Here is a 27,836-nt window from a genome sequence, read left to right as displayed (position 1 = left end):
AGCTATATTATAGTGTGAGTATCTTACCAGTAGTAATTTCATGTCCTAATTATTCTACTGCACTTTACATCTCTTGAAGATGATGCAGAGGCTTTAAATGATGCAGAATAATCATGTTAAATTACTGGGCAATGTGTACAATTAACCACATCAATTCTCCATAATCTCGAAAGACTATTTTATCCTGAAGCTACTGCAAACCATATTGTGAATGATTAGCTTGAGGTCCTGGTATTCAATGGAACAGTTCTTCCAATGTGTACTAACTCCGCTTTTAAGGTCATTGGTGGAAGGCTCGGTTATGGTGCCTTCGTGAATAACTGCTTTTTAATTTTTTTTTGAATTTTTGAGAACTATAATCCAACACATCTGACTAGCAATATTTGCCAGAAGACTTCCAAAACCATAAAGAATAATGAGGTTCTTCTGGTTGAGGCAGGAATCATTGCAATTCCTTAAGAATAGCCTAAATCCTTTCTGATATGAGAATAAATTTTTTTATAATAAAGTGTAATTTAGCACTTCCTCCACTTCTTAATAGCTGGGCATAACTATACGGGCTATATAACTCCTCCTTTAATGACCACTCATTCAGTGACTATTCAAAATGATAACAGTCCAACAAGTGATACTTATGATTGGTTCTTGTATTTACATTTCTGGCAGTCATGTAATTATGATTCAGGCACTCAGCACCCAGCTCCCAATTATGACATTGCAGTGTCCCACAGTCATGTGATCTCCATTTGTGACCATCTTTGCAAGTTTCCTACAAGCAAAGCCAATGATGAAGCTGACTGGAGATTGAAAAGCATATGTTATCCTTGCTTAACAATCCACAGTGATTTGTTTAATGACAGTACCTGGAACTATTGGAATTTCCATTGGTAAATGGTGCAGTCACATGACACACTTCACAACTGAATCACTTAGAGATAAAAATTCTGACCCAATTACCATTGTTAAGGGAGGGCTACCTAAATTTATTATTTGGTGTTTTTTTTACAAATATCATGTGTAACCAATTAAATAAGATTAATTTTGCTGATTAAAAGAAAGGTCAGGATTTTTAGAATAAAATGCAAAGCATTACAAATTATTATAAAAAAAATTAGTGATAAAATGCAAGCATCTATAATACTATCATGAATAGTGAACTTCTGTTATACTTCTATTCTTGTAAACATTATTAAATCCTGAATTATTTAGAACCTGAAGAAAAAAACTTGCCTTTTCCAGTCAGAAAATTAATTATTTTTAGAGTAAGTAATTGTCAGAAAATTAATAAGATACAATATTAAATGAACAAAGACTGCTATACAGAAAAACAACATGAGTGCATTTATGCATGGATGCATACATTCTATCAGTTTTAATATGTCATTCCTATAGTTCAATTTTGTGTCTTTTTTTCTAAACTAGATTAAATGCTACTATTTATACTCTATTGCACATTATGATGAAAAGTCCTACTAAAATCATACTAATAAAAGAGAATATTTGTAGCTCAGGGTTGACATGAGGGGTCTCTGAGCTTGCTTGTTTTCTTGCAGCACTGGTGTTACCTAGTTTGGGGATGAAACTTCCACAGGGAAACAAGCAAGCTTTGAGAGCATTAAAGAACCCTAAAAAACATATTTCTATTCAATTCAGGTTGATTTATTGCAGTCAAAGACTAATATAATCTTAGATACATTTGATCCACCAGGAAGTACAGATAATCTTCAACTTAACAGCCATTCATTTAGTAACTAATTCAAGTTACAACAGCAGCTGAAAAAGTGACTTGTGTCCATTTTTCTCACTTATGACTGTGGCAGCATCCCTGTGATCAAATTTGGACACTTGACAACTGGTTTATGGTGGCTGTCTTGTCCTGTGGTCCTGTGTTTACTGCTTTGTGACTTTCTGACAAGCAAAATCAATGAAGAAACTGATTTAGTTAACGACTATGTTACTAACTTAACAACTTCCATGTTTTACTTAACATGGCAAGAAAGATTTTAAAATGCGGCAAAATTCACTTTGCAACTGTCATGTTTAGAAACAGAAATTTTGAGCTCAACTGTGGTTGTAAGTCAAAGACTACCTATATATTAAAATGTGTTGACTTGTAATACAAGTTCTAAACATGATGTAGAAGATGACCAGGCTGAGCCCAAGGGAAGGGTCAAGTGCACGATCAGTCTTCAGTCACTTTACTCTCAAAAAAGATCTAAGTCCAGTCCACCTTGGATTTTATTGACTCTTATCAACCGCCAATGTGCTTTGACTGTTAGTAGTTCAGATTCTTGTAGAGAGTGTTAACATCCAGAAACCTGGATAGTCATTTCAACTGCCTTGATTCCTAGTTTCTTGAACCTGACATATAATGATAAGGAGCTATGATATAATTATAAGGAGCCGAGATGGCGCAGTGGTTAAATGCAGCACTGCAGGCTACTTCAGCTGACTGCAGTTCTGCAGTTCAGCTGTTCAAATTTCACCAGCTCAGGGTTGACTCAGCCTTCCATCCTTCCGAGGTGGGTAAAATGAGCACCTGGATTGTTGTTGGGGGCAATATGCTGACTCTGTAAACTGCTTAGAGAGGGCTGAAAGCCCTATGAAGCAGTATATAAGTCTAACTGCTATTGCTATTGCTATAATGATTTAAGCAGATTGGAATCATGTCAGTACTGATTTCAATTAAAGAAATAGGGGGGAATTGATTATTAGGTGAAATTGGTTCAAATTGTCAAATAACATTGTCATGTTGTTGTCACATGATGTATTATGACTTTTTCACCCTTCGCTAAACCAGTGATGGGCATGGCCAGCATGTGACACATCCAGCCCATTTTCCACGAGTTTGACACCCCTGAGCTAGGATAAGTCAATTTGTGTTTTGTTTCTTTTAAAAAATCACAACAAATAAGTTAGTTACAATGAAGAAGTAGCACATGAAGCTAAAATTGGAAGGTAGTAAGAAAAAAGAAAGTAAGAATATTACTTCCTGAATTATTGAAAAGTGATATAAAAGAATCTCCGAACGGAAATGAATGGTGCTGACAGCATATTTCCAAAAAATTGTGAACTTTTGTCAGCCTGAATATTTTATAAACCATTAATAGGCTATGAATGCAAGCCTTTGAAAAGTACTTACTGCCTGTAGCAAAGGCCTTACTCAATCTGTTGGCCAATTATGTAGCTGAGTATTGTAAACTATTTAATTAGCAGCTGTGCTGGTGTTAATTAGGTGAGCAGTAGGTATGGTTTGATTTATAAATGAAATGCCAATGTTTCCCTTGCTTTTGTTCAGATGACTCCAAAATAATTCATTAAGCTATCTCTTTAAATTATACTAGGTGGATAGGGCAGAAAAAAATATTAGACAAAGGATATGTATGTGTATGTGTGTGTGTGTATGTGTGTGTGTGTGTGTGTGCATGTATGTATGTGTGTGTGTATATATATATATATGTGTGTGTGTGTTATTATTTGTGCTGATAAATAAATAAAGGAAGACTTCCTTTATTTATTTATCAGCACAAATAATAACACAAATATAACAAAGGCAACAGTAAAAATATTGGGTTTCTGTCTGGATGGACTCTTGTGACGAGCCTAATGACAGAGAGTGGAAGTGTGACCTTCCTCCCACATTTGGGCATACCAGGGGTTGTGACTTTAAGTATATATATATATATATATATATATATATATATATATATATATATATATATATATATATATATATATATATATATATATATATATATATATATATATATATATATATATATATATATATATATATATATATATATATATATATATTCTTTCCAATAAGCCTAAACATTCATGTAATTTGTGTTCATTTTGCTATTTCATCAAAGAAGTGTTTTCTTATAAAAATCTATAATGTTGAGTCCTTGGTTGTTTCTAAAAACTGAAAGATTTACTGTATTTAATTTCCAGTCATTTCTGCAAAGGATTTCATTAAACTTTTAGTGTTGCCTGATTTAAAAAATACTTCTAACAGCTATAAAACTCCACTTTCATAGTTTTTATATAATCACATTTATATTATACAGTTACAACATCCTTTATTAAAGTATGGTTTTCATACCCTTTATTATTTCAGTAATAATTCTAAATTCAAGTTTTCTTCAGTTTATAAGCTACAGCAGTGATGACTAATTTTTTTGTCCTCGCATGCTGAAAGTGTGTGCACGCGTGTGACAGCACACAGGCATGTGCCAACACCCATAATGCAATGCACACGACACCATCATGCTCCCCTGAGCATGTGTACGTGACCCCTGTGCCCGGTTTTGGGCCTAGCAGGCCTCCCTGAAGCCTCTTGAGACAAAAAATGGAGCGTGAGGGGCACTCACCCTGCGCCCGCGCATGCATGCCCCCTGACCCCCCACATGTATGCGCATCTCCCGCATGTGTGGCAGAGACCCAAAAATCAGCTGGCTGGTGAGAGGTGTGCGCACATGCATGGTGGAGCTAAGCTCGGTGATGGCTTGCATGCCCACAGAGAGCGCTCGTCATGCCATGTGTGGCACCCCTGCCATAGGTTCGCCATCACGGGGCTAGAGTCTAGACTGTTTATGCTTCTTTCATTCTGTTATAATTAAAGAGATCTTCTTATAAAGATAAAATGGAAGAAATAAGCCTTTTGCCTTGACCTTCTAGAGAAAAAGTAGGATATAAATACAGTATGCAATAAATAGATAGCATCTCAAAAAAAAAAACACAAGGACAAATGAGAAATATCACTCACTCACTCACTCATTCAGAGGTACATACACTTGTGAAACTAAATGTACACATACAGTACAAGGTTAAAAAAAAATCAACATGCACACATATACAGCCCAAACAGGCAGTTGTTGGCCTGGCATAGAATGACTGGTAGATTTTTTTTTTACAACTTTTCTTTTCCTAGGTTTCCTTTTGTGATTTAAAAGTAGCGAGGGTTGCATTCTTTTACCATTTCCCCAGATTTATTTGAGAGGTGAGGAAGAAACCCTTCTATGAATTCCAGTGAATGATTGCTTTTATTTGAGTAAAATCTGATTACAATCTTCTCCATCATCTCTATGAATTGGTTCAAGGAAGACGGTTTATTGTTAATCGCTATATGACAGTATTTTTCCATAGCTTTTCTTTTGTGTTCCAAGCGGTACAATGAAAATATTTGTATAACATTTAATATTACAGATTGTTCTCTTTGCATCTGTAACCTATATGCTTCTGTTTTACAGAGTTGATTTTTTAAACTTTACAGACTTAATCTGGCATAAATCATTAAATGATGTATCCCTTTCATGCATCTTAAACTTGAAGTTCAACAGAGTTTTAACAGATGAACAAAATATTTTTAAAACCAGACCAAGAGCAGGCAGGCTGTAACCAGTCAACCTAGGGAAAGTCATAACAACTTTGCAAAGATCAGTTGGCACAAAGTTAAGAATCTTCCAGCATGCAGTACCATTATTACATATAATGACTTGTAGTTTCAATTTATCCTAACCACAGTTCTAATATAATTTGCAATAGCCATACATGCATAATATAATTTGTAATAGCCATACATGCATGATATTGGTTTTTACAGAGAGAAAAAAGGAAGGAGTTTTGACTTCAGACCTGGGAATAAATTTGTGGATGTTCTTCAATTTAACTAATACACAAGTTGTTGACACATAACAAGATCCATTAAAAAAATCAACCATGTCAATGAGAAAAGGCAAATCCCTTCTTCGTGAGTATAATTGTAGTGAAAATACAATCTTGATTGTCTAAACACATTAGTTATATTTGGAACTATACAGTTTCTAATCTGATAAGAACATTATAAAGCTGAGTAAAATATAGAAAGAGGCTCTGAAATAATATTTGAAGTATTTTTAAAATGTTCATTTTAAAGAAAGATATGACAGAGGACATAAATAGCACTTTGAGAGATCTCGTCCTATCATTCTCAAAGTCTTTGTCACTGAATTAAAATGATTGGTAGTAGAAAGTCTGTTGGCAAATTAAAGTGTGATGACAATGTCTGCAGTTTATAAAAGTCTCAGATGTGGCCCCAAGCCCATTCAGAATGACCACTAAATTTTTAATTTGACACAACAACAATGTATTAGAGACACGAGGAGAAATCATAATAACTACATTTATATAGAGTTAAATTGAACATTTGTCCTATCTTACCTCCCTTGACCAAAATGTAACTTCAGACTTAAAAAAGTTGTTCACTTTTAGCACATTAAAGAAAATGTGCTAAAGTTATAAATACTAAACCAGGGTTGTCAAACTGGCAGCCCATGGGCTGGATGCATCATGCACAGGCCACGCTCAGCCCAGCTCACGAAGAGGAAAAAAGCCACGAAATGTCACATGATGGCAATGTGACTCCATGAGTTTGACACCTGTGCCCTCAATCCATTAATGGTGATTTAGGAAAAATTGTTAAATGAATCTTTTATGTTTACTGCGGTCAGAAATCAGATGCCAATAAAAGTATACATTGGGAGAATGCATTTGGAAGGCAGCTAAATTGCAAAAGGGGCTGCTGATTGGTTGACATCGAAAAACAAAGCACTGCAAGTAGAAATCAGATATCACATGCTCATGAGTTGCTTAAGGGAAAAATAATTTGAATTAAAACAGTGCCTGTCTACAGTGTGTGTCTAATTCAGTCTGGTTTGCTACTACCAGCAATTTGGTATTTGGACTTTTGGAAGAACTAGGAAGTGTGTCCTGGCAGTGACAGAATTTCAATGTAATTCATAATATTTCTCTATTTGTAATAGAAGCACCATTCATACTTGATTCCAATCTGCATAAATAATAAATTAATTATGAATAATAAAGGTAGATTCTCATTAAAAGCAGTTATGGGTTTTAAAGAGTTAGTTGGAAAATTGCAATGAGAATAGCATTGTAAAAATGTCATGGGTGCCATGTATTCGGTCTTATTCTTATGTGATTGATTCAAAACTTCAATTATCTTTTCATCTTTATCCATACCTAATATTAACTCTTCCTTAAGAATTACTGCTGAAGCTTATGAAAGTCATGTTTTCAGTCAAAGTCTAGTGCTAGAATCTTCGACATAGTGCCCGCACTAATATGTCAAACTTCCCTTGGCTTCCACCTTGCTGCATTTTATATTAAAAACCATTTTAGTGAGCGTGTTTTTAGTTCATGCATAATAATCATGATATAAATTCCACCATTTGAAGAGTTTGCTGGTATTGCTTTGGCTTTCAAATTCAACTGCCTGGAAAGTTTTATCAGGAAATTGCTACTGTCCCCTGGGATAATTTGAAATTTAATTCAATCATTCCAACTTTTAGGTGAGTTTTTGTTCTACTGCTAATTAGAAAAATTATTTTTATATCCAATTTTTCATTAAAAACTAAGTGAGACAAAATTGCAGCCTGAAAGTGAGACCATTTATGGAGGTGAAAGTATTGGGGTGAATAGGAGGACCTGCTTATCATTTTGCTATCAATGTTATTAATTACAAGGATAAAATTGAATTGTCTATTCGAATTCATTGACCAGATTACTAACTCATATACTTTTATCACATGGAGTGGGGAAGTATTGTTGAGTAAGATGTAATTTTGATAGGATTCCATCTCTAGTCCAATCAGAGGTGGGTTCCTACTGGTTCGGACCAGTTCAGCTGAACCGATAGTGGTTTGCTGGCCTGAGTCACCGAAACTGGCAGTGTGCACACCCAACTGGCAGTAATGCTGGCAGCAACCCACCCCTGAGTCCAATGTAGATCTAAAAGCCTCATTGCCAAGCCTCCTTGCTCCTGGGTTAGCAAGAATGATGTGGAAGGACAGAAGCAGAGGTGGGATGCTTCTGGTTCAGTCCCAATAGTGCGAACCAGTAATAGTGGTGGCGGGACACTGCGCCCACCCACCCAGACACTTCTGTGCACATGCAGAAGAGTCTCGTGAGCACGTGCAGGAGCACACCCAAACAGGTAGTAAAAAAATTGTCAACCCATCTCTGGACAGAAGATATAACTGGAAAATAACTTTGTTCACTGCGTTCATTACAGTCCACTGATTATTTCTAAAACTGCCATTATATTATTTACTATAATAATATATTGTCCCACAATTTTATGATTTATTGAATCATAACTTTGAGGATAGCAATTACAAAGATTAGGAATGAAAAATCTAGTACAAGGAACCACATTTATTTATGCCAGCAAATTAAAGTTAACAAGCATTAAAAGTAAATTGTAATATCATTAGCTCTGATGAGAAGAAAATAAATTTCCCCAGCCCTATAATTACTATATTTTCTCCTTAATCCTGACTTCTATTTTGATATCCAAACACTATTTTCTTTTTGCTTTGGAAAATTCCATGGTTCATGAGACTCTCAATTCTCTCCATAGTTCATGAGACTCTCAAAATATTTTGTTTTAGTTGTTATATCTTGACATTTTAACAATGCCTATTATACATAATAATGAGAAGAAACTCAAAAAATAACTTTGCACAGGTTCAAAGAAGTAAAGCCATCACTTTGTTACAATTTCTACTGGTAGAAAATGAGCTGCATTTGTGTAGTGCCACAAAAGCAAGTGGTTTTGTTTTGTTCTTGCTTCCAGTTTATGAAGAATGATTAAGATATTTTTTGAATGATTTCAAGATAGCAATAATGATTTTTTCTCTTTTCTCCCATTCTTAGAAATTGCTTCGTAGATATTTTACGGGCTATTCTCTTGTCCTTGGAAGTTCTGATTGAAGATCAAGAGCTTCAGATAAACGGCTTTGTTCTAATTATAGACTGGAGTAATTTTTCTTTCAAGCAAGCCTCCAAATTGACCCCTTCCATCCTCAGACTGGCCATTGAAGGGTTACAGGTATGTAGCACAGAAGAAAGTGTAATACCTTGATGAATACCTTGGCTTTATTTCTTTTCTTTTTTCCCAGGAACACTGTTGTCAAGTACAGAAATAATTTAAAAAATCAATAGATTTTTTAAATAGAAAAATCACGTTGAAACTTGAGGCTTAATTAAGAAAGTCTGATGCTTATTTGTTTCAATGAAACTGTGAGTCATTTTTACCACAGGGCTATACTGCATGCTGCAGCAATTAGAAATGTTTAGAGATTTAAGATTTAATCCATGGGACTTCAGGGGGATTAATAATTTGCAACATCTGTCAGACAAAATATATACCACATGTATACTGAATGTCTGCATATGTGCTGAATGGAGGATAAAATAAGTATACAGAGACCGAGTTAGCATCAGTCTGCATTATTATAAGTCCAAATAGCTTTTAAAAAAATTAAAACAAAAAGGTCTCTAAACTATTAAAGTCAGAGGTGGATATGTTGCCTATGTTTACATCCATAAATAAATGAACAAACATTCCTAGAATGGTGGGAGCAACATATGTGGTTTGCTTTTAAATATTAGATTCTATCAATGATAACATTTGAATGAGGCTGCTTTTTCAGCTGTAGGCAACCTAAGGATACTAGGAAAAGAAATGCTGAATCCACAACCATTTTTTTTCAGATCAGAAAAATTTGCATCACTAAGTGCTTTGGGAATAGCCAACTGTGGGGTTCTTGACACTCTCTGAGCTTGGTAGTTTTCTTGCAGACATCTCATTACTGAACTAGGCAACAATGCTAGGAGTGACTCAGTGGCTAAGATGCTGAGCTTGTCGATCAAAAAGGTCAGCAGTTCAGCAGTTCAAATCCCTAGTGCCGTGTAATAGAGTAAGCTCCTGTTACTTGTCCCAGCTTCTGCCAACCTAGCATTTCGAAAGCACGTAAAAATGCAAGTAAAGAAATAGGGACCACTTTTGATGGGAAGGTAACAGCATTCCGTGCGCCTTCGGTTTTTAGTCTTGATGGCCACATGACCACAGAGACGTCTTCGGACAGTGCTGGTTCTTTGGCTTTGAAACAGAGATGAGCACCACTCCCTAGAGCCAGGAATGACTAGCACATACAGTATGTGCAAGGTGAACCTCTACCTTTAACTTATACTGTCTGGCTGCCATCTTTCCTGCAATACTACCCAACACCTTTAGGGATGTATAATTTGCAATAACATCCATGGGAAGTCTCTAAATTATTGCATTTTAACAGCTAAGCAATATTTATCAATACTCCTAAATAGCTGCAATTATCCAGAATTTGCGTAATTCATCTAATAGTCTTAAAAAGTACTTAGTTTATCTAATATTGAAATAACATTAAGTTAAAGTGAGGCATGTTTAAATGTTTTATCTTTGATACACTGGTAAGGATTCTTCAGATAAGAATGTTTGAAATGCTTTATCTGTTAAAGATGCTATTTAACTTATTTTTGAATAGTACTTACTAAGACTCTTCAGTAAAGTGTATTATTCACTTACTATATTGTAGTTCATAAAAATAAGGATCCCTCTCCTAGAAGTGTGCCTGATGTAAATAATTATATAATATTCAAAAAAGCTACATAGTATTTTCAAAGGCAAAAGTGAAATAATTGAAATAATACTGGAATACTGGTTTCTCTTTATCCCTAATGTACCATTGATAAATTTCCTTGTTGAGAGGAATGTTGTGTATATACCGTAATATAGTTATACTATAGTTGTGTGTGTGTGTGTGTGTGTGTGTGTGTAAACAATTGGGTCCTTCATTGGGCTTTCTAAAGAATGTTAAGTTGCAGTCCCAAGTTGATTGATAGGAAATGAGCACTTTTGTGCAGAAGGTTACTATTTGCCTCTGTCTTATTTAATCATAAATTCCTAATGTTACTTACATGTTATATTTTGCTCTAGATGTAAGAAGAGTGACTTAGCTACACATTGCATAGTTAGTTGATGAGAATATAGTCAACACTGTATGCTACCAAGATTTTCCAACATCTTATGCATAATAATAATTTGCAGTTTTTATGCACCAATAATAAAACTTCTCTGGATTTTAAAAGCAACAATTTATTTATCATGCTTCTGAACATATGCCTAGCATCCCTGTTGTGAGTGTTGAGTATTTTAAAGGCAGATAATATAAACCTATGACCTTTGGAACATAAATGTAGTCATTGGAAGTTTCCAATTGGCTGTTGCAATATGCCTTACTGAACAGCAAGTGTGGGTGTAATTAATAATTTCAATTTTGGATCAACACAGATTTAGAATTCAAAATGCCAGTTATTTTGTGTTTCTGTGTGTTATTCTGCTTTTTCTATGTGGGGCATTGGAACATATAGAAATCCCATCCTGTCCATCCTATCACTTCCTGAAAGGACTGTTTAAATCTGCTGCATGTAAGCTCAGTTTTTGCAGTCTTGAAAACCAATGATTGAAGGATCGAAGAGTGAATTATGCTTCTATTTGGTTTAAGGCTAATAGTAGTTTTGGAACATTTTGTTTGGACAAAGGATTAAAAACATCTGCTGTTACCACAATTCAACCAACAGCTATTAAAAGTAAAGCTTTCTTGAGGTGAAGTAGTTGGTGTCATTTATATTTTGTTCAGCATCTGAATTATGCAGACACGTTCTTTATATAGCAATGTATTAAATAGTAATAAACTTCTTATCAGGAACAGTATTTGAAAGAAATGTATTGTTGTTGGGTTTACCAAAGGCACAGGAAAACATGCATTGTTCTGTTTTTTATTGCCATACCTGTCACATTCTCAGGATACTATTTCTGGGGCAAGTGTTACTCTAGAATGCTGTATTCCAAATGCTCGTCAACTTTAAAAGATTTGTTTTTAAAGTGTCAGAATCAGAAGGATATTGGAATGATGAGAAATTATATGTTTTATCAATTGGTTTAAAAACTGCACATTAATCCTTATCATTGAAAATTGTAGCTTTATAGATAGGCCTTCATGAGCTCTTACAAGCTGAGAGAAAACGTACAGATAATTTGAGATATAGGTACTGCCAATGAAACCATGTACAGAGGCTATAAACATGGTTTTGCTGCACCAATCACTAGGATAATATTTGCTCATTTTCAAGCCATTATTGTTAGATACTAGCTTCAGTTATAACGGTTTCCATCAAGGTCCTCTGTTCCGGCGGGAACAGAGGTTTAATCTCATTGGTTGAAGGGTCTGACAGCTCCCTATAAAAGGGCTGCTGTCAGACTCAACCTTTGCTGGATTGTTCATACTTGTTCTGTCACAATAAAGAGCTGTTGTTACCATTAGCCTATGTGTGCCTTTCCATTTCCCAATCTAACAATTATGTTTGTTTTGTTTGTTTCCCAAAACTTAATAGAACAGGTAAACCAAACTAATTGTGACAGGGCAGTGTTAAGTCGGGTCATTAAATTTCTGCATAAAATTTATTACCTGCATTCCTGCATTCAGATTTATTACTCACTTTTCATAAGTGGTGCAACATTGGGCATAAAATAACATTATTACTCTCATTACCTGACCAATCTGTTCTGCAATAATAATAACAGGTAATAAAAGTATAGAAAAGGACAAGATGAGTGAAATTGAGACACCTATCAAAGTTGCATTCTATGATACTGCTGGTAAAATCTTAAAATTTAAAATACTGAAGAGAAAAAAAGAGATTCTCTAATTGAGTATCTTTGGAAAGTGTATTCCATTAAATTGGACAATACTTTTGTCCAGGTCCTCTTTGCACATCATTTTATTTTTGTGTAGAATTTGGAGGAAAATGATGAGATAAAATGAGCAGTAGCAATAAACTTGAAGAACAGTAGGATGAGCAACAACAAAGACAAGATCAGAGAAGAAATTTGAGTCCAAGGCAGAAAGTAATTTGAGAAAGTGTCTCAGACCTAACTTGTAGCTCTCTGGAACATAAAGGATGGGAGGGAACTCAGATTTGCAAAATTCTTTTAATGTAAACTTATAATAGAAATAGTATTAGCATTCAAAACTTTGGTTTCCTAATATAATCTACCTTGAAAGGCTGACAAATATTGTTTATGATTACAGGGAATAAGGTATAATTTTCTTTTTTTCATAGCTTTTGTGTTTCAGAGAAAAGTTGTTGGAAGCCTCTCATTCAGTGTTCTTCCATGAACCTCCCAAAAGATCATCCTGGCCTTTAGGACATCCCCGGGAGGGGGAAATAAAAAGAGCTGGGCATTTAAAAGCCCCAAACATTAGCTGAATAGAACAGCACATTTCAAGCACCAAAGTAAATAATATTTAAGCCTTTTCTTATATCCACACATTCAGATACATTCAAATCAGAGGGTGGGTTCCTATCGGTTCAGACCGATTCAAACCAGTTTGGACCGGTTTGGACCAGTTCAGCTGAGTAGGTAGTAACTCAGCCTGCCATGCCCCCGAACTGGTTCTTTCGGCAGCCCTAAATGATCTGCTATCTTGTTTTTTAGTACTGGCATGCATGCCTAGCGTGCATCAAGTGTGTGAGCACACAGCGTGTCCCTGAGCGAACCACCACCAGCACCAGCAGCTGGAAGCCACCCCTGATTCAAATACATAAACATGCACACATTTCCTTGATTTTCAAATAATTTCCATTACGATCAGATGGCATCTTTGAGTGTCACCCAATTCTTTTAGGATAAAGATATTTTTTTCTGATAGCATTATGGGCAAAGAAGGAGCCTAAATAATGGCTATATCCAGTGATGGGCTGTAAACTTTTTAACCAATTCTCTGACCTAATAAATGGCTGGGTGGGCATGGCTGGGTGGGCATGGCCAGGGTGTGTGACAGCACTCAGTCTCCTGCAGCACTCTGCCAGGCAAAACAGAGTGTGGGGGTTCATTACAAAATGTGGGCTTTGCTTTGTGACATCCAGATTCAGTGAACAAGGGGTGTGATTTGCACAGAAAATGCACTTTTGTTTGGTTATGAAAAAAATATCCCCAAAGTCAGATGTACACTAAATGTAGACTGACTTTTAGCTACACATCTTCCCAGCAAACAGCAAATTTTGAAGCTCCAAGTAAAGAGGATTCATTTTAGGATTAGTAGCTACAGTTTGCATGTTGGAGGTTCCTAAAGGAATGCTGGAAAACTCTGTATTTTAAAGAACATTTGAGGGAGGGGTGCAGAGAGTAACCCTTCTCTGCCTGAAGTTGAAGAGATCTGGCACCAATCAAAACCCTGTTTGTGAAACAATTGGTCAACACTGACAGGGTAATCCATTAGTATATGAAAATCAGAGCTCTTTTCTGATGATGTTACCTAGTTTGGTAAAAAAGGGGATATTGAGAAAAATGTATGTAGCATTTTTGTGAATCATCAACAATGACGTAGACTCAATGGCATTGGCATGTATATTAATCTATCTATCTACTACTCAATCTCTTGTGTCTGTTTGCAACCTTCAACAGGACAAAATAACACATCATAAGGCATCAATTTTTGAAACAACATACCTCAAATGGGCTCATTTTCACAATGCATGCAAAATCCAGAGCCCACTCTAGCCCTAACCCTAACCCTGTGAGATTAAATTTTGATAAATTTGTGTCTGCTTTAGTACTGCCATACTGCTGTGCTGCTTGCGATCAGCCATAGTCATGTGACTATCATTTCCAATGCTCTAGTTGCCAAGTTTGAAAAACACTGATCTAAGAAGTATAAAAATTCAATGTCTATTCTAATAGTCCAGAATAGGTCTGTTATGAAGTTTAAAGTATATGGTGAATGAATTAAGAAATATAAAGTGATAGGGGAAGAGTAAGACAGAGTTAAAGAAGTTGTACACTGGTTCTTAAAAGGGTTGTGAAAATGGCTGGTCAAAATACTTTGTGCCTGTGAATGGATCTTTCATGCAATTAGCCATTGATACCCAGCTTAAGGAAACAAATCCTTAAAATAGAATTACATAACTTACTTATGATAGTTGCTTGAGGAGAAGGACAGCTGGAATTGGCATAAATTTTTCATTGCCTTTTTTGCTGTGTTTACATTGCAATGTAATGCTTTATGGTTGTTCCCAGAATGGTAAAATTCAACAGCCTTTGATATTTAGATTGTTTAATGGTGTAGTGAAGAAAGCAGAAATCAGTCTTGCTGAGGAAGAAAAATGGAAGAATGAAACAATAGTGTTTTTCCTCTTTCACAAACTGCATGAATATTGTCTTTCCTCCTGTGCAATTTATCTTCATTCACAAATATGTACTATCTGATACTACTGTCAGGGATAGATTATATTTTTCCTATAACTAATTATTGGGTAGCAACCACATTATTTGGTTCTGGTATTTATTGTAAATGAATAATGGCTTGCTTTATCATTGATTTACTGCATATAGATTTGTTTGGAATAGCATGGGGCATTTATTATGCATAATGTCATTCTCTTTGCTTTATTCTGTACACCAGTAAACTTCATTCATGATGTAAATGCCATCTTAAGGTTCTTATTTTTTAAAAATATATATTGCCTCTGGAGAGACTTGTTTAGAGGGAAATGTCACAATAATGTACAAATAAAGGGAGGTATATGGTTTTCCACTTTCTAGCCTAGAGCCTTTACCACTAGACCAAACTGACTCTCGAGTTATAACAGAAGTCTGTAATGCTGCAATAATGTATATGCAAAATTGATTCCTCTTTTTAAAGATGTATTAAGCTGAATTTGCAAAGTATAAATAGTAAAAAGCAGTTAGGAATTGCACAACTATGAGAGTGTCAGCAGAGGTGGGTTGCTGCTAGTTCAATAGCTCAAACATTTTGCGCATGCACGCTGGCTTCACCCATGCACACGCCAGATGTGTGCTCCATGCACATGCACATTTGCAAATAAAAAGCTCTGCGCATGCACAAAAATTTAAAAAATGAAAAAAACTTTTTGCACTGAAAATTGTTCTGTGCACGTGCAGAACCGAAAAACAAGATAGGGGCCCCATAGGAGAACCAGTTCAGGGGTCTGGCGGTTCCAGTGACCCAGGTCGCCAAGTTACTACTGGTAAGAACCCACCTCTGAGTGTCAGAAAGATGAGATTTCTTCCTTTTCTTTGTTTGTTTTCAAGCTAGGAACTTAGTCAAAATCACCAGATAATCGGTGGAGAGTCAAAATATAATTATTCACTCAAAGCTGTCAAGGTGCTTTGAACAGCCACAGAGAGCATGGTTTTTCCATCCTTTTTACAGATCTTTTAGTTCAAAATTTAGACAACCATTATCAATAAAATAAATGTTTCAGCTTATTACAATAGTTTTTGCTTCATCAGCATGAACATATTCCTTTCATATTCTGTAAAAACATATGTTTCCTTATTTTAAAGTTATGGCAAACTTCTTTATTTCTGCCACCAACAGATCTTGTGCTTCTCTAGCGCTTGGGTTACAGAAACATCTCTATTACCATCATCTCACTAATATTGCACAAATATCCAGGGCTTGTGGAGCAATTCTACAGATAGCAACTGCTTTCAGATACCAATCCTGTGACAACATATATTGTTGCCAGGTTGTGCATAGCAGTCCTTAAAATCTATCAGATTGTCAGCATCCCTCCATTATATAATTAGGAAAGAAAGACCCAGAGATTCCAGGTATTGGAAATAAAAAGTACTTTTACTAATTACAAATGGTTAGCGAGCAGTTGCGAAGCGAAGTCTGTTTAATTAGGCGCGAAAGCAATTGATATATAGAATAGTCCATTCCCCACCCCTTGGGATCATAGCCTCAGGCCAATCATAAGTCCTTCAAGTGTCAGGTGTGAGATAACTTCAAAAGACATCACGAAGATGGAATGTCGAGGCCGTTGGTCCAGGCGGGAAGCACTCACGCATGCGTAATCCAACCATCTGGTAAATACTAGAACATTCCTCCAGCACATCGAATAACCCCTCCCAAATACCAACCCCCCCTCCCCGTTTCATGACAGCTGAAGCAACAGAAGCTGACATCCGGCCGTCCCCCGGAAAAAGGCTGTCAGGCCTAGAAAAAAAACAAACAAACAGACAAACAACAAAACAGAAAAAGAAAACGGGGGGGGGAGAGAAAATTAAGGCTTGTCAGGGTAAGCAGCATAAAATTTCTGAAGCAGTCGGGGAGCACGAACATGGGATTTATCAACCCATTCCATGTGGGAGGGAGGAAAATGCTTCCAAGCCACCAGGTATTGGATGCGATTACGGTGCTTGCGGGAATCAAGAATTTCACGAACTTCGAAGTGACGTTCCCCATCAACTAGCAACGGAGCAGGCGGAGGGTCATCGGGGGGGCGCAAGTGGGAAACCCGAACAGGCTTGATGAGGTTAATGTGGAACACCGGGTGGATCCGGTTGAGGTGTTTGGGTAAGTGTAAACGAACAGAGACAGGATTGATGACCTTTACAATGGGGAACGGCCCCACATATTTGGGCCCCAACTTCTTTGATTTCTGCGTTGTGTGCAGGAACTTTGTTGACAAATAAACCAAATCACCAGTCCGGTATTCATAGGGCTGAGAGCGTTTCTTATCCGCTTGTTTCTTATGGGCCTTATGTGCAGCGTCCAAAGTGGAGAGGGTCAACAGCCAAACACGACTGAGATGCTCACTCCAGTCCGCAACTGAGGGAACCTGCGGTTGGTCCCGAGGCAATTCAGGAATAGGAACAAAATCCTGACCGTAAACGACCCGGAAAGGGGTGAAACCCGTGCTGGAATGAACAGAATTGTTGTAGGCCACCTCAGCATGTGGTAACAAGTCCACCCAATCATCCTGTTGATAATTGATGAAACAACGTAAATATTGCTCAAGAACGGAATTAGTTCGTTCACATCCGCCATTAGTCTGAGGATGGTAGGCGGAGCTAAGGCCCTGGGCGGAGCCAATACGTTTGAGAAATTCCTTCCAGAAATTAGATGTGAATTGGACACCACGATCGGAGATGATGCGATCGGGCACTCCATGCAAACGGTAAATGTGGGAAATGAAGAGTTTAGCCAGCGCCTTAGCGGAAGGAATTTTGTGGCAAGGCACGAAATGAACTTGCTTGGAAAACAAGTCGGTGACCACCCATATGACCGTATGCCCCTGGCTTTCGGGGATCTCAACAATAAAGTCCATAGAAATCTCCTTCCAAGGGGCAACCGGGCGAGCGACAGACTGGAGCAGCCCTTGTGGTTTCCCCGGCGGTCTTTTAGCGGTTGCACAAACTGGGCAACTGGCCACATAATGTTCAATGTCCTTTTTCAACGAGGGCCACCAGAATTGCCTCTTCACTAGATGCAAAGTTTTCACGAATCCAAAATGACCCGCCAATCTGGAATCATGTGCGCGACGAAGGACCACGAGGCGTAGGGAGGCGGGGATGTACAATTTGGCGCCTATCCACGGCAGATCATCCCTCATAGTGCACTCGTCTCAATGGTTCAGGAACCAGTCGTCGTGAGGAAGCGCTAGCTTGAGGTCAGAAAGAAGATCTTGAGGCACATCCTTTTTGGCGCGGGTCTGCTGGCGCGTGACCACCGGAGCCGCTAGGAGCGGTTGGACGATGCTCAGTTTAGAGCAATTATATTGAGGCAGTCTGGACAAGGCATCTGCCATGAAATTTCCCCCCCCCCCCCGGGATATACTTAAGTGTGAAATTGAAATGGTTGAAATATTGGGCCCAACGCATTTGTTTGGGGGAGAGACGGCGTGGCGTTCTCAAAGCTTCCAAATTCTTGTGGTCAGTCCACACCTCAAATGGGTGCTTAGCGCCCTCCAGGAAATGGCACCACGTGGTCAGGGCCCAACGGACCGCGAAAGCCTCTTTCTCCCAAACTGCCCAACGTCTCTCCGTGTCTGTGAGCTTTCAGGAGGTGTACGCGCAAGGTTGTAGGTTACCTTGGTCGTTGGCTTGCAACAGGATGGCCCCAACGGCGACGTCGCTGGCGTCAGCCTGGACGACGAACGGCCTGTCCAGGTCAGGATGCTTTAGCACTGGCTCAGCGGCAAACAGACGTTTAAGTTTTTCAAAAGCCGCCTGGCATTCCATGGTCCAGTCCAGAGGCTTGTTAGGTTTAGGTTTCGGCTCCCCCTTTGACTTGAGCAAATTAGTTATAGGAAGTGCAATTTTAGCAAAAGAAGGAATGAACTGATGGTAGAAATTAGCAAAGCCCAAAAATTTTTGTAACTGTTTACGAGTTTTGGGCGCGTCCCATTCAGTGACTGCCCTCACCTTCTCAGGGTCCATCTCAATGCCGGCAGGGGAGATGTGATATCCAAGGTAGTCAATTTTAGTTTGGTGAAATTCACACTTAGACAATTTGGCATAAAGATCAGCGGCTCGGAGTTTTTTCAAAACAGTGCACACAAGAGCGACGTGTTGGTCATAAGTGCGAGTATAGATAAGGATATCGTCCAAATATACAATAACTCCTTTGTAGAGATGGTCATGCAAGATCTCATTGATTAATTGCATGAAGACTGCAGGAGCCCCCTGCAGGCCAAAAGGCATGACCCGGAACTGGAAGCAACCAAGAGGGCAGTTGAAAGCAGTCTTCCATTCGTCTCCCTCCTTTATGCGGACCCTATAATAAGCTTCCCTGAGGTCCAATTTAGTAAAAATGCGGCCCTTCTCCAGCTGGGCCAACATGTCCTTCATCAACGGGAGCGGGTAGACATTCTGAGCTGATATGGTGTTCAAGTTTTTAAAATTCACACATAGACGAAGAGAGCCATCTTTCTTTTCACGGAAAAGCACCGGGGCGGCCACTTTGGGGCGAGCAGGTTCAATGAATCCACGTTCCAAATTTTTATCAATGAAAGTCCGCATTTCCTCCATCTCCCTGGGTGACATGGAATATATTTGGGGTTTTGGTAGCTTAACCCCGGGTAAGATGTCAATGGAGCAGTCAGTAGGCCTGTGGGGTGGCAGTTTGTTGGAAGACTTTTCGCTGAAAACCTCCTTAAGGTCCCAATACTCTTTAGGAATTTTCTCCTCTCCATCAATCCTCTCCTGCCCTCTAGCGGCCACTTCAGGAGTGTCAGTCATAGGTTGCCCAGGAGTGCCCTCCCCCTCCGGAGGCTCCTTTGTGCGAATGCGCAAGCGGCCTGTCCGCCAATTTATGTGAGGGTTCCACTTCCGGAGCCAAGGGAGGCCTAAAATTAGTGGCCTGTCCATGCCAGGTGCATCTACAAAAGAAATTAGTTCAGTGTGGGAACCCATCTTCATCTCCAAGGGCTCCGTAAAGAAATGGGCGGGTCCCCCCCCGCAATGGATCCATCTATCTGGCAAAACACAATGGGGGTTTTCAAAGTACGCAATTTGAGACCCAATTTTTCCACCATGGCCGGGTTGATCATGGATCGGGAGCAACCCGAATCGAGCAAGGCGTGAAAGGTTGCTGGTTGCCCCTCAGGGGGAACTTTTAACTCTATGGGGATTAGCAGGGGCCCTTTGTTTGAACTCACCCAATGAGGCGATGTGTCGTCATCGGAGTCCTCAGAAGAGGAGGACTCCAATGCCTGGCCGAAACGGGGGGGCTTGGAGTCCACAGCAAAGGCAGCTTCCTTCTTCCTCTTGTCAGAGGCTCTGCCAGACTTCTCCTCTCGCTTGGGCGGGGGTTGGGCGGTGATGGGTAATTTAGCACGACAGTCGGGGGCGGTGTGCCCCAATTTCCCGCAACGGAAACATGTTATGGGTCTGGAGAGCACTGAAGGGGCCCCTTTCCCCTCGCCTCTCCGTCTGAATTGCGATTTGCCGCCTGGAGGGGGGGTGCTCTTAGAAGCTTTCTCCTTCTTCTTCTTTCTCTCCTCTTTGGCGCAATGGAGCCTGTTTAAGTCGAGTTCAGCGTCAGCTGCGTGTTCAAACCAAGTGGTCAAACGTCTGGGCAGATTGCGATTGACACACTGCTGATAAATGTCTTCATCTAAGCCCAAAGCAAATTTGTCCAAAAGGGCGTCCTCGCCCCACCCTCTCATGTATTGGGACAGGCATTGAAAGTCCTGGATATATTGGGCGACAGGCCTATCGTCCTGCTCGAGGGTTGTAAATTTCAATTTGCTTCGCTTCTCGGTCAAGGGGTCATCAAAGCGTCATCGGAAAGCCTCCATAAATCGATTGAAATCCCCCAGGAGGGGGGAGGCAGACATATGTAAAGCCGTGGACCAGGTAGCCGCTTCGCCGTCTAAGGATAGGAGAACCATTCTCACCCTCATACCATCCGTCTCAAAATCACGGCCATAAATCTCCATGTAATTAAAAACCTGCATAATAAAGGAGGCCAGGCTGGCAGAATCTCCATTGTATCGCACAGGCAGGGGAGGGATTTTGGCCATCCTGTGTCTTTGGGGAGGTGGGGCCCCCGGTCCAGCAAAACCTCTAGCCGGAGGGGGTGAAGCAGGTCGAGGGGGGGGGGGTGAAGCCGCGCGTGGGTACTGTCGTTCCCAGCCCCTCCAGTCTTTCTCATCTTCCCCACCTCTTTCCCCAAAATACCTTTGTCCCCAGTAATCAGGTAATTCACTCCTCTGGGGTTTTCTTACGGCTCCCGTCTCCAGCGTTCGTTGTCGGGGTTGCCTTTGGGTGACCCCTGCATTCCAGCTTGCCTCTTCCTCTCTTTGTCCTACCGAAGTGGACCATCGTGGGGGGGGGGGGGTGGATCAGGCTGGCTTGATATTTGTAGTTGAAACAAATCTTCATGAAGCGAGAGGTCGGGAGGTCCGGGCTCGTGAAGCGAAAGTTTGGGAGGGCCGGCCCCGCTGGTATCCACATCACAAGTGGCCCCCTCTTCTTCCCTGACCGGTGAAGACATTTCCTCCCTTCAAGGTAGACGTAGGTCTCCTGGAAAGGGTTTTAAAGAGACTTCGCTTCTTGTCAGCATCCCTCCATTATATAATTAGGAAAGAAAGACCCAGAGATTCCAGGTATTGGAAATCAAAAGTACTTTTACTAATTACAAATGGTTAGCGAGCAGTTGCGAAGCGAAGTCTGTTTAATTAGGCGCGAAAGCAATTGATATATAGAATAGTCCATTCCCCACCCCTTGGGATCATAGCCTCAGGCCAATCATAAGTCCTTCAAGTGTCAGGTGTGAGATAACTTCAAAAGACATCACGAAGATGGAATGTCGAGGCCGTTGGTCCAGGCAGGAAGCACTCACGCATGCGTAATCCAACCATCTGGTAAATACTAGAACATTCCTCCAGCACATAGAATAACCCCTCCCAAATACCACCACCCCCTCCCCGTTTCATGACAGCTGAAGCAACAGCAAGGCAGAAGCTGACACAGATGATGGAAGCAAACATCTAGTAATGTGAGGATATAGTCTGCAACATACTAACTTTTATACTTCCCTACACCCAACTAATTCTTCTAGATTCCTTTTACACTCTTGTTTTAATATATACGTACTTTCTGTTTTATCTGCTCTAACTGTTTAAAAATTGATATTATTTTGGACTCTGATTTACCATTTATGCTTTTTAATTGATTGTATCCCATCCTCCTTAAGCTAGTCTGTGATCATCATAAGATTTTCATTTGATGGTTAAGCAGAAGTCTCTTTAGGATGTCCTTGGTACTCTTTGAGCTTGTTTATTTTCTTGTAGATGTTTCATTACCCTCACTAGGTAACATCATCAGTGCTAATAAGGAGTTTGGTGTCAGTTCATATTCTGGGGGAGGTCTTAGAGATCCTTTGGTTCGGCTGTTTACTGATGGCTCTTTGGCAGTTTCTTGATTGTTGGTCTGAAGTTAACGCTGGAATTAATCTATGCTGATCTGAGTGGTGATTACTGGTGGAGACGTGTGAAAAAATTTTCATTAAAAATTATATTTAATTTCACAATATATAGACAGGTTTAACCATAGTTTCAATTGGGAAAATGTGACAACCCTAGACCAGGCCAAATCTAAAAATGCCAGAGAATTTCTAGAATTCTGGCACTCTCACAAATCCATCCTCAATAGACTCATAGACATTAACAACATCTATAGTCAATGCAAAAGAAACAATCAATCAGTCCAAATGAGAACAAGAAGACTCCAACACCTCTCCACCAGTAATCAGTAATCAAATCAGCATAGATTAAGTTGAAGGTTAACTTCAAATCAACAATTAAGTAAACAATACCCCAATCAAGAAACTGCCAAAGAGCCATCAATAAACAGCCAATCAAATGATTTGTAAAACCATTCCCATCCACACAGACAAGCAAGCCACCAGAATATAAACTGACAGCAAACAGCACTCCTCAATAGCATTGATGATGTTACCTAGTCAGGCTAATGAAACGTCTGCAAGAAAACAAGTAAGCTCAGAGAGCACAAAGCACCCCTCATTTCATCCCTAAGCTACATATATTCTTCCTTATTTGTACATTTTGTATTTACCAGATTCATCCTTTTTGCATTTTTGCATTTTCTGTTAATCTAACAGAAAATTAATGGGTTTGGGATGATTTCTTTCAGTGGAAGTTTTACTTATACTTTTAATGTAACATTATAAATACCATATTAAAGAAAGTGATGAGATTTGGGTATAGTCAAAATACTGCTCAGCATTTTGAATGGGTAAGAGGAATTTAGAGGATGAATATCAGATTGCCTTCATTTGTTAGTCTCTTCATTTGTTCAGAATTAAAGATGATCCTAAAAATGTTCTTTGCCAGCAATAGCAATGCTGACAATAACTATAAAGGCAGTGCTGAAATGAATTGAAACTAAATTAAGGATATTAAATTTGATTATCTCTGTAATATTTCCTTTCTTCCTTCCTTCTTTCCTCCTTCCTTCCCTCCCTTCATCAGGTTTTTTTTGTTCCCCCATCTGTGTTGCTTGCTAGCTTTTGCCAAACCCACAGACTGGCTGTTTTCTTGTTTCCTAATTTCTTGGCATATTTGATTCAGTTATAATGCTGACTTTCATGCTAAAAAGAATGAAACTGAATATAATTTTCTAAATGGGAGCATGTGGGCAGATCAAGAAAGTGCTTCATTTACCAGCAGGAAGTAAAGGTTTGCAGCTAACATGCTAGTGATATTCATGAACAAGGTGTGATAAACTAATGTCACAAAAGTATTATGAAGAAAGACTTCCTGTTTGATTTTTCCTTGCTTTATTTCCTACAGTGAAAAGTATGAAAGAAATGGTTTAACAGGATTAATCATATGCTATTAAGTTCTGTGGTTCTATTTCCATCTAGCTGGCAAAGATATTCAGAATGAAAATGTTTATAACAGGATTTTTTTGAAGAGGCATAACCTAGCAACAGGCATTCCATTAGGGTCTCTTAAACAGAAAATCAGAAAACCTAGAGGATACTGCACCTGCTCTAAGGTGCAATAGAAAAAGAGATATGATAAAAGAGAATATTTTTGGCTCAGGATTGAAATGAGGGACGCTTAATCCTCTCTGAGCTTGGTTGTTTTCTTGTAGATGTTTCATTACCAAACTAGGTAACATCATCAGTGCTAGTAAGGAGTAGGGTTTGTTCTCAGTTTATATTCTAGTGGCTTGCTCTGTCAGTGTTGGTGGGGGTGTTTTAGAGGATTGGGCTGTTTATTGTTGGCTTGTTTGGCAGTTCCTTATTGGTTTGATATTATTCTTGAAGTTAATCAATGCTCATCTAGGTGCTGAATGGTGGTGGGAGATGCTTTGGTATTTTTTGTCCTCTTTTTGGCTTGTGGATTATTTCTTTGGCATAGTATATACCGGTAAATATTGCTTATGGCTATGTGTCGATTGATGGCTAGTTTGTCAGAAGGCCAAGCTTCTAGACATTCCCTAGCATTTTGGGGTTTGGCTTGGTCTAGGATGGTCACAGTTTTAGAGTTAAAACTATGATTGAATTTGATTGCTTGAACAGGGTGTTCAAGTTATGCATTTGTTTTGAAATGGTAGGAATTTCATTTACTTTTTAAAGAAATTTGGCCTCAATCCATCTATTCTTGCAGGGTGTTCTACACAAAATATTGGATCTGTGGAAAACATTCAACAAGGCGTCTGCTTTTTCTGAGAAATCCCAAAAGGAGCCTGCTTGCCATGTTCTGGTTACCTACAGTTTCTGAATTTTATATAGTCCTTTGTGAGCTTAATTCTGTTTTTCTACTGGTGAGCTTTTATTATTAATGTTTTGTTTTTATATTGTAAATTGCTACTGGCTAGTTTTATCTGGAGCAAGCAGGTTATAAATGTGTTAAATAAATGAATAATTGAGTAGTATATTGTAAAGACAGCTATTTGGTTCTGTTGAATGCACAGCTCTCTCGTATTCAGAAATCTCAAGAGAAGAAATTTGCCCTTCATCTTAAGTGCATTTGGAATGAATACATTCGCTGTTAGTTTATTCCCTGTTTCCCTCTGAATCTAATGTACTGATTTAACAGGATCTATGAGAAATATAATTTCAGATGCTGCATTCTGGTTACCTGAAAAAGAATCCTACTGTTGTTGACTCTGAAAAGCTTGACTCTACCTGCATACTAATTTGTTGGGTATCTGTTCAGAACCCCCAAAGCAGGCATTTGTGTCAGTTGCCATGGCGCTGTTGCTGTTCCTCCCTCTCGACAGCTTCACTTAACACCTTCCTCTATCCTTTATGCCCCGTTCATTCACCCAGAAAGTTCAGCTATTGAAACAATGCCTTGAGGAAGGGTTGAGGAAGGGCAAAGGCACAGGGTGAAGAGGTAAATCATGCCTGTAGATGTCTAATGGGACTTAGTTCTGTGAGCCCGTTGGGAAATACAAACCACAAACCACGTCATATTCATGCTTGATAGATATGCACATATACAAACTCTCATGAAAATAGAACTAGGATGAGAGTAAGCCCCAGCTGTGGGTTTTTCAAATTTGTTCTATTGTATAAAAGAGCAAATCGAGGACTAAAGCACAGTGTAGCATGGCTGCGTGGTTGAATTGTGTCTCAAATGCACCAATTAATAGCCAAGACTTCTCCTTTGACTTCTCCTTCTCCTCTGACTTCCGACAACAGGCCCCGCTGTTTATCTCTGTCAGTCTCTGTTAATTAGAATCTGTTTCTTTCTTCTCCACAGGACAGCTTTCCTGCTCGCTTTGGAGGCATCCATTTTGTGAATCAGCCGTGGTACATCCATGCTCTCTATACTCTAATCAAGCCCTTCCTCAAAGACAAGACACGGAAAAGGGTAATGAGAAAATGAAACAAGTCTGTGTGTTGCAAGGCTACACGTGATATTAGGGAATTTCTATTCTTCTCTGCCTCTTCCTTTTTCTCTTTGTGGTTTGCAACAAGGGGTGAAGTCTCAGCTGGATTTTGTCAGCAGCCTACATCTAATCACTATTTCAGCAGGAGAGAATTATTTCCAGATTCCAAGCCAAGTGTCAGAAAATCTTTCATCATATTCACATGGAAAAAGCAACTTTATGTAAAATATAAAATTATCTATTTTTCAACCCAATGTCCTTTTAATGTCATGGATTATTCATCCTGTTCCCTATCTGCAATAGATCTATAAAAAAATCCAGGACACAATAGGTTGCTAAACACATGGATAGATAACATTTCAAGTCTATGTTTTCAAATCCTTTTTTCCAAACATTTTAACCTTGGGAGAAATCTCTAATTTTGCTGTTTAGTATGCTGTCTTTTATGTAACCAGCTGAGAGCAAAATCACTGATAATAGTTAAACTTCAAATGCTTTTATAAAATAAAAAAAACTTGAGATATTTATTTTTATGATGCATGAATGCATAAGTATACATCCATTTTTCTTTTGCTGGGAAATGCAAAATTATGCTAAATAAAAAGTAAGAAATAGTAAGCAAGAGTTTGTAAAGTTATAAAAGCTATTCATAAGAAGGAAGCAACACCATAAAAATTGTGGTTGACTAAAATTAAGAATATCTTTGAAAAGTGAAAGATAAGATATTCAAAGTGGCATGGTGGTTCAGGTGCTAAGACACTGAGCTTTTGATCAGAAAGGTCGGCAGTTTGGCAGTTTGAATCCCTAGCACCCAGTAACGGAGTGAGCTCCCATTACTTGTCCCAGCTTCTGCCAATCTAGCAGTTCAAAACCATGTAAAAATGCAAGTAGAAAAATAGTGACCACCTATTTCCATGCGCCTTTGGCATTTAGTCATGCCAGCCACATGACCATAGAGACATCTTCGGACAGCACTGGCTCTTCGGCTTTGAAACAGAGATGAGCACCGCCCCCTAGAGTTGGGAATGACTAGCACATATTTGCGAAGGGAACCGTTACCTGAGATATTCAAAGAAAAATAAGACCATGTACAAAGCAGTATATGGACATGATAAAAGCAAGGAAGAATTGTTTGAAAGTTTAGAAAAGTATCCTGAGATATAGCAAATGATGCTTAAACAAATTAGATTTATTTAGATTTCCCTTTCTTCAATATTTCCCTATTTCCTTTTTGAGACTATTATTTTTTATTATTTTTCTGTACTTTGGGACACATTATTTTATCCTAGCAGGAAAAAAGCATAATGGAGATGTTTTTATCTACTTATGAATATATAATTCATTCATATGTATGGTTTAAAAGAGTTACTTGTAAATGCAATTCTTCTAATGGAAAGCATTGTAGCCACAGAGGCAATTTGGTTGTAATGTGGCTCTAGTCTATTTGCTTGAACAAATCTTTTAAAAAAATTATAATAAATTGAGGAACATTGTGAACACAGATTAGCAAGCTGCAATTTTACAGATAGTTCCATAGAAATAAAATCTTTTGAATTTAATGATACTTATACCAGCCTAGCCATGGAGAGGATTAGACTATGGGGTTTTTTTTAATGTAGAGTCCATTCATCCATAATGAGGCAAGAATCTTTCAATAAGAAAACATTACTGTAAATTTTATATATAAAAATCTTATAAAGACATCCGTTGTTATATTGGATGTGAGAAATTGCAGGTCAATTCAATGTGATGATTTTTAAAAATC

General features: G+C 38.6%; 1 protein-coding gene across 3 annotated transcripts in view; it reads left to right on the top strand.

The window, feature by feature from the left end:
- Positions 1–27,836, top strand: part of CLVS1 (clavesin 1) — a 100,852-nt gene that overhangs the window by 56,681 nt on the left and 16,335 nt on the right. For all 3 annotated transcript variants that reach the window (XM_087707020.1, XM_087707022.1, XM_087707019.1), the window contains 2 exons: positions 8,719–8,893; positions 25,942–26,052. In XM_087707020.1, coding sequence (XP_087563146.1) covers positions 8,719–8,893; positions 25,942–26,052 — 286 coding nt within the window. The remainder of the gene's footprint in view (positions 1–8,718; positions 8,894–25,941; positions 26,053–27,836) is intronic.

The sequence above is a fragment of the Thamnophis sirtalis genome, unplaced genomic scaffold, assembly GCF_051295495.1.
Source record: "Thamnophis sirtalis isolate CommonGarterSnake01/CBP01778 unplaced genomic scaffold, rThaSir2_p1.2 scaffold_2, whole genome shotgun sequence".
Classification (NCBI taxonomy): Eukaryota; Metazoa; Chordata; class Lepidosauria; order Squamata; family Natricidae; genus Thamnophis; species Thamnophis sirtalis.
The sequence above is the reverse complement of the archived record's forward strand: the minus strand, read 5'-3'. Positions and strand labels throughout refer to the sequence as shown.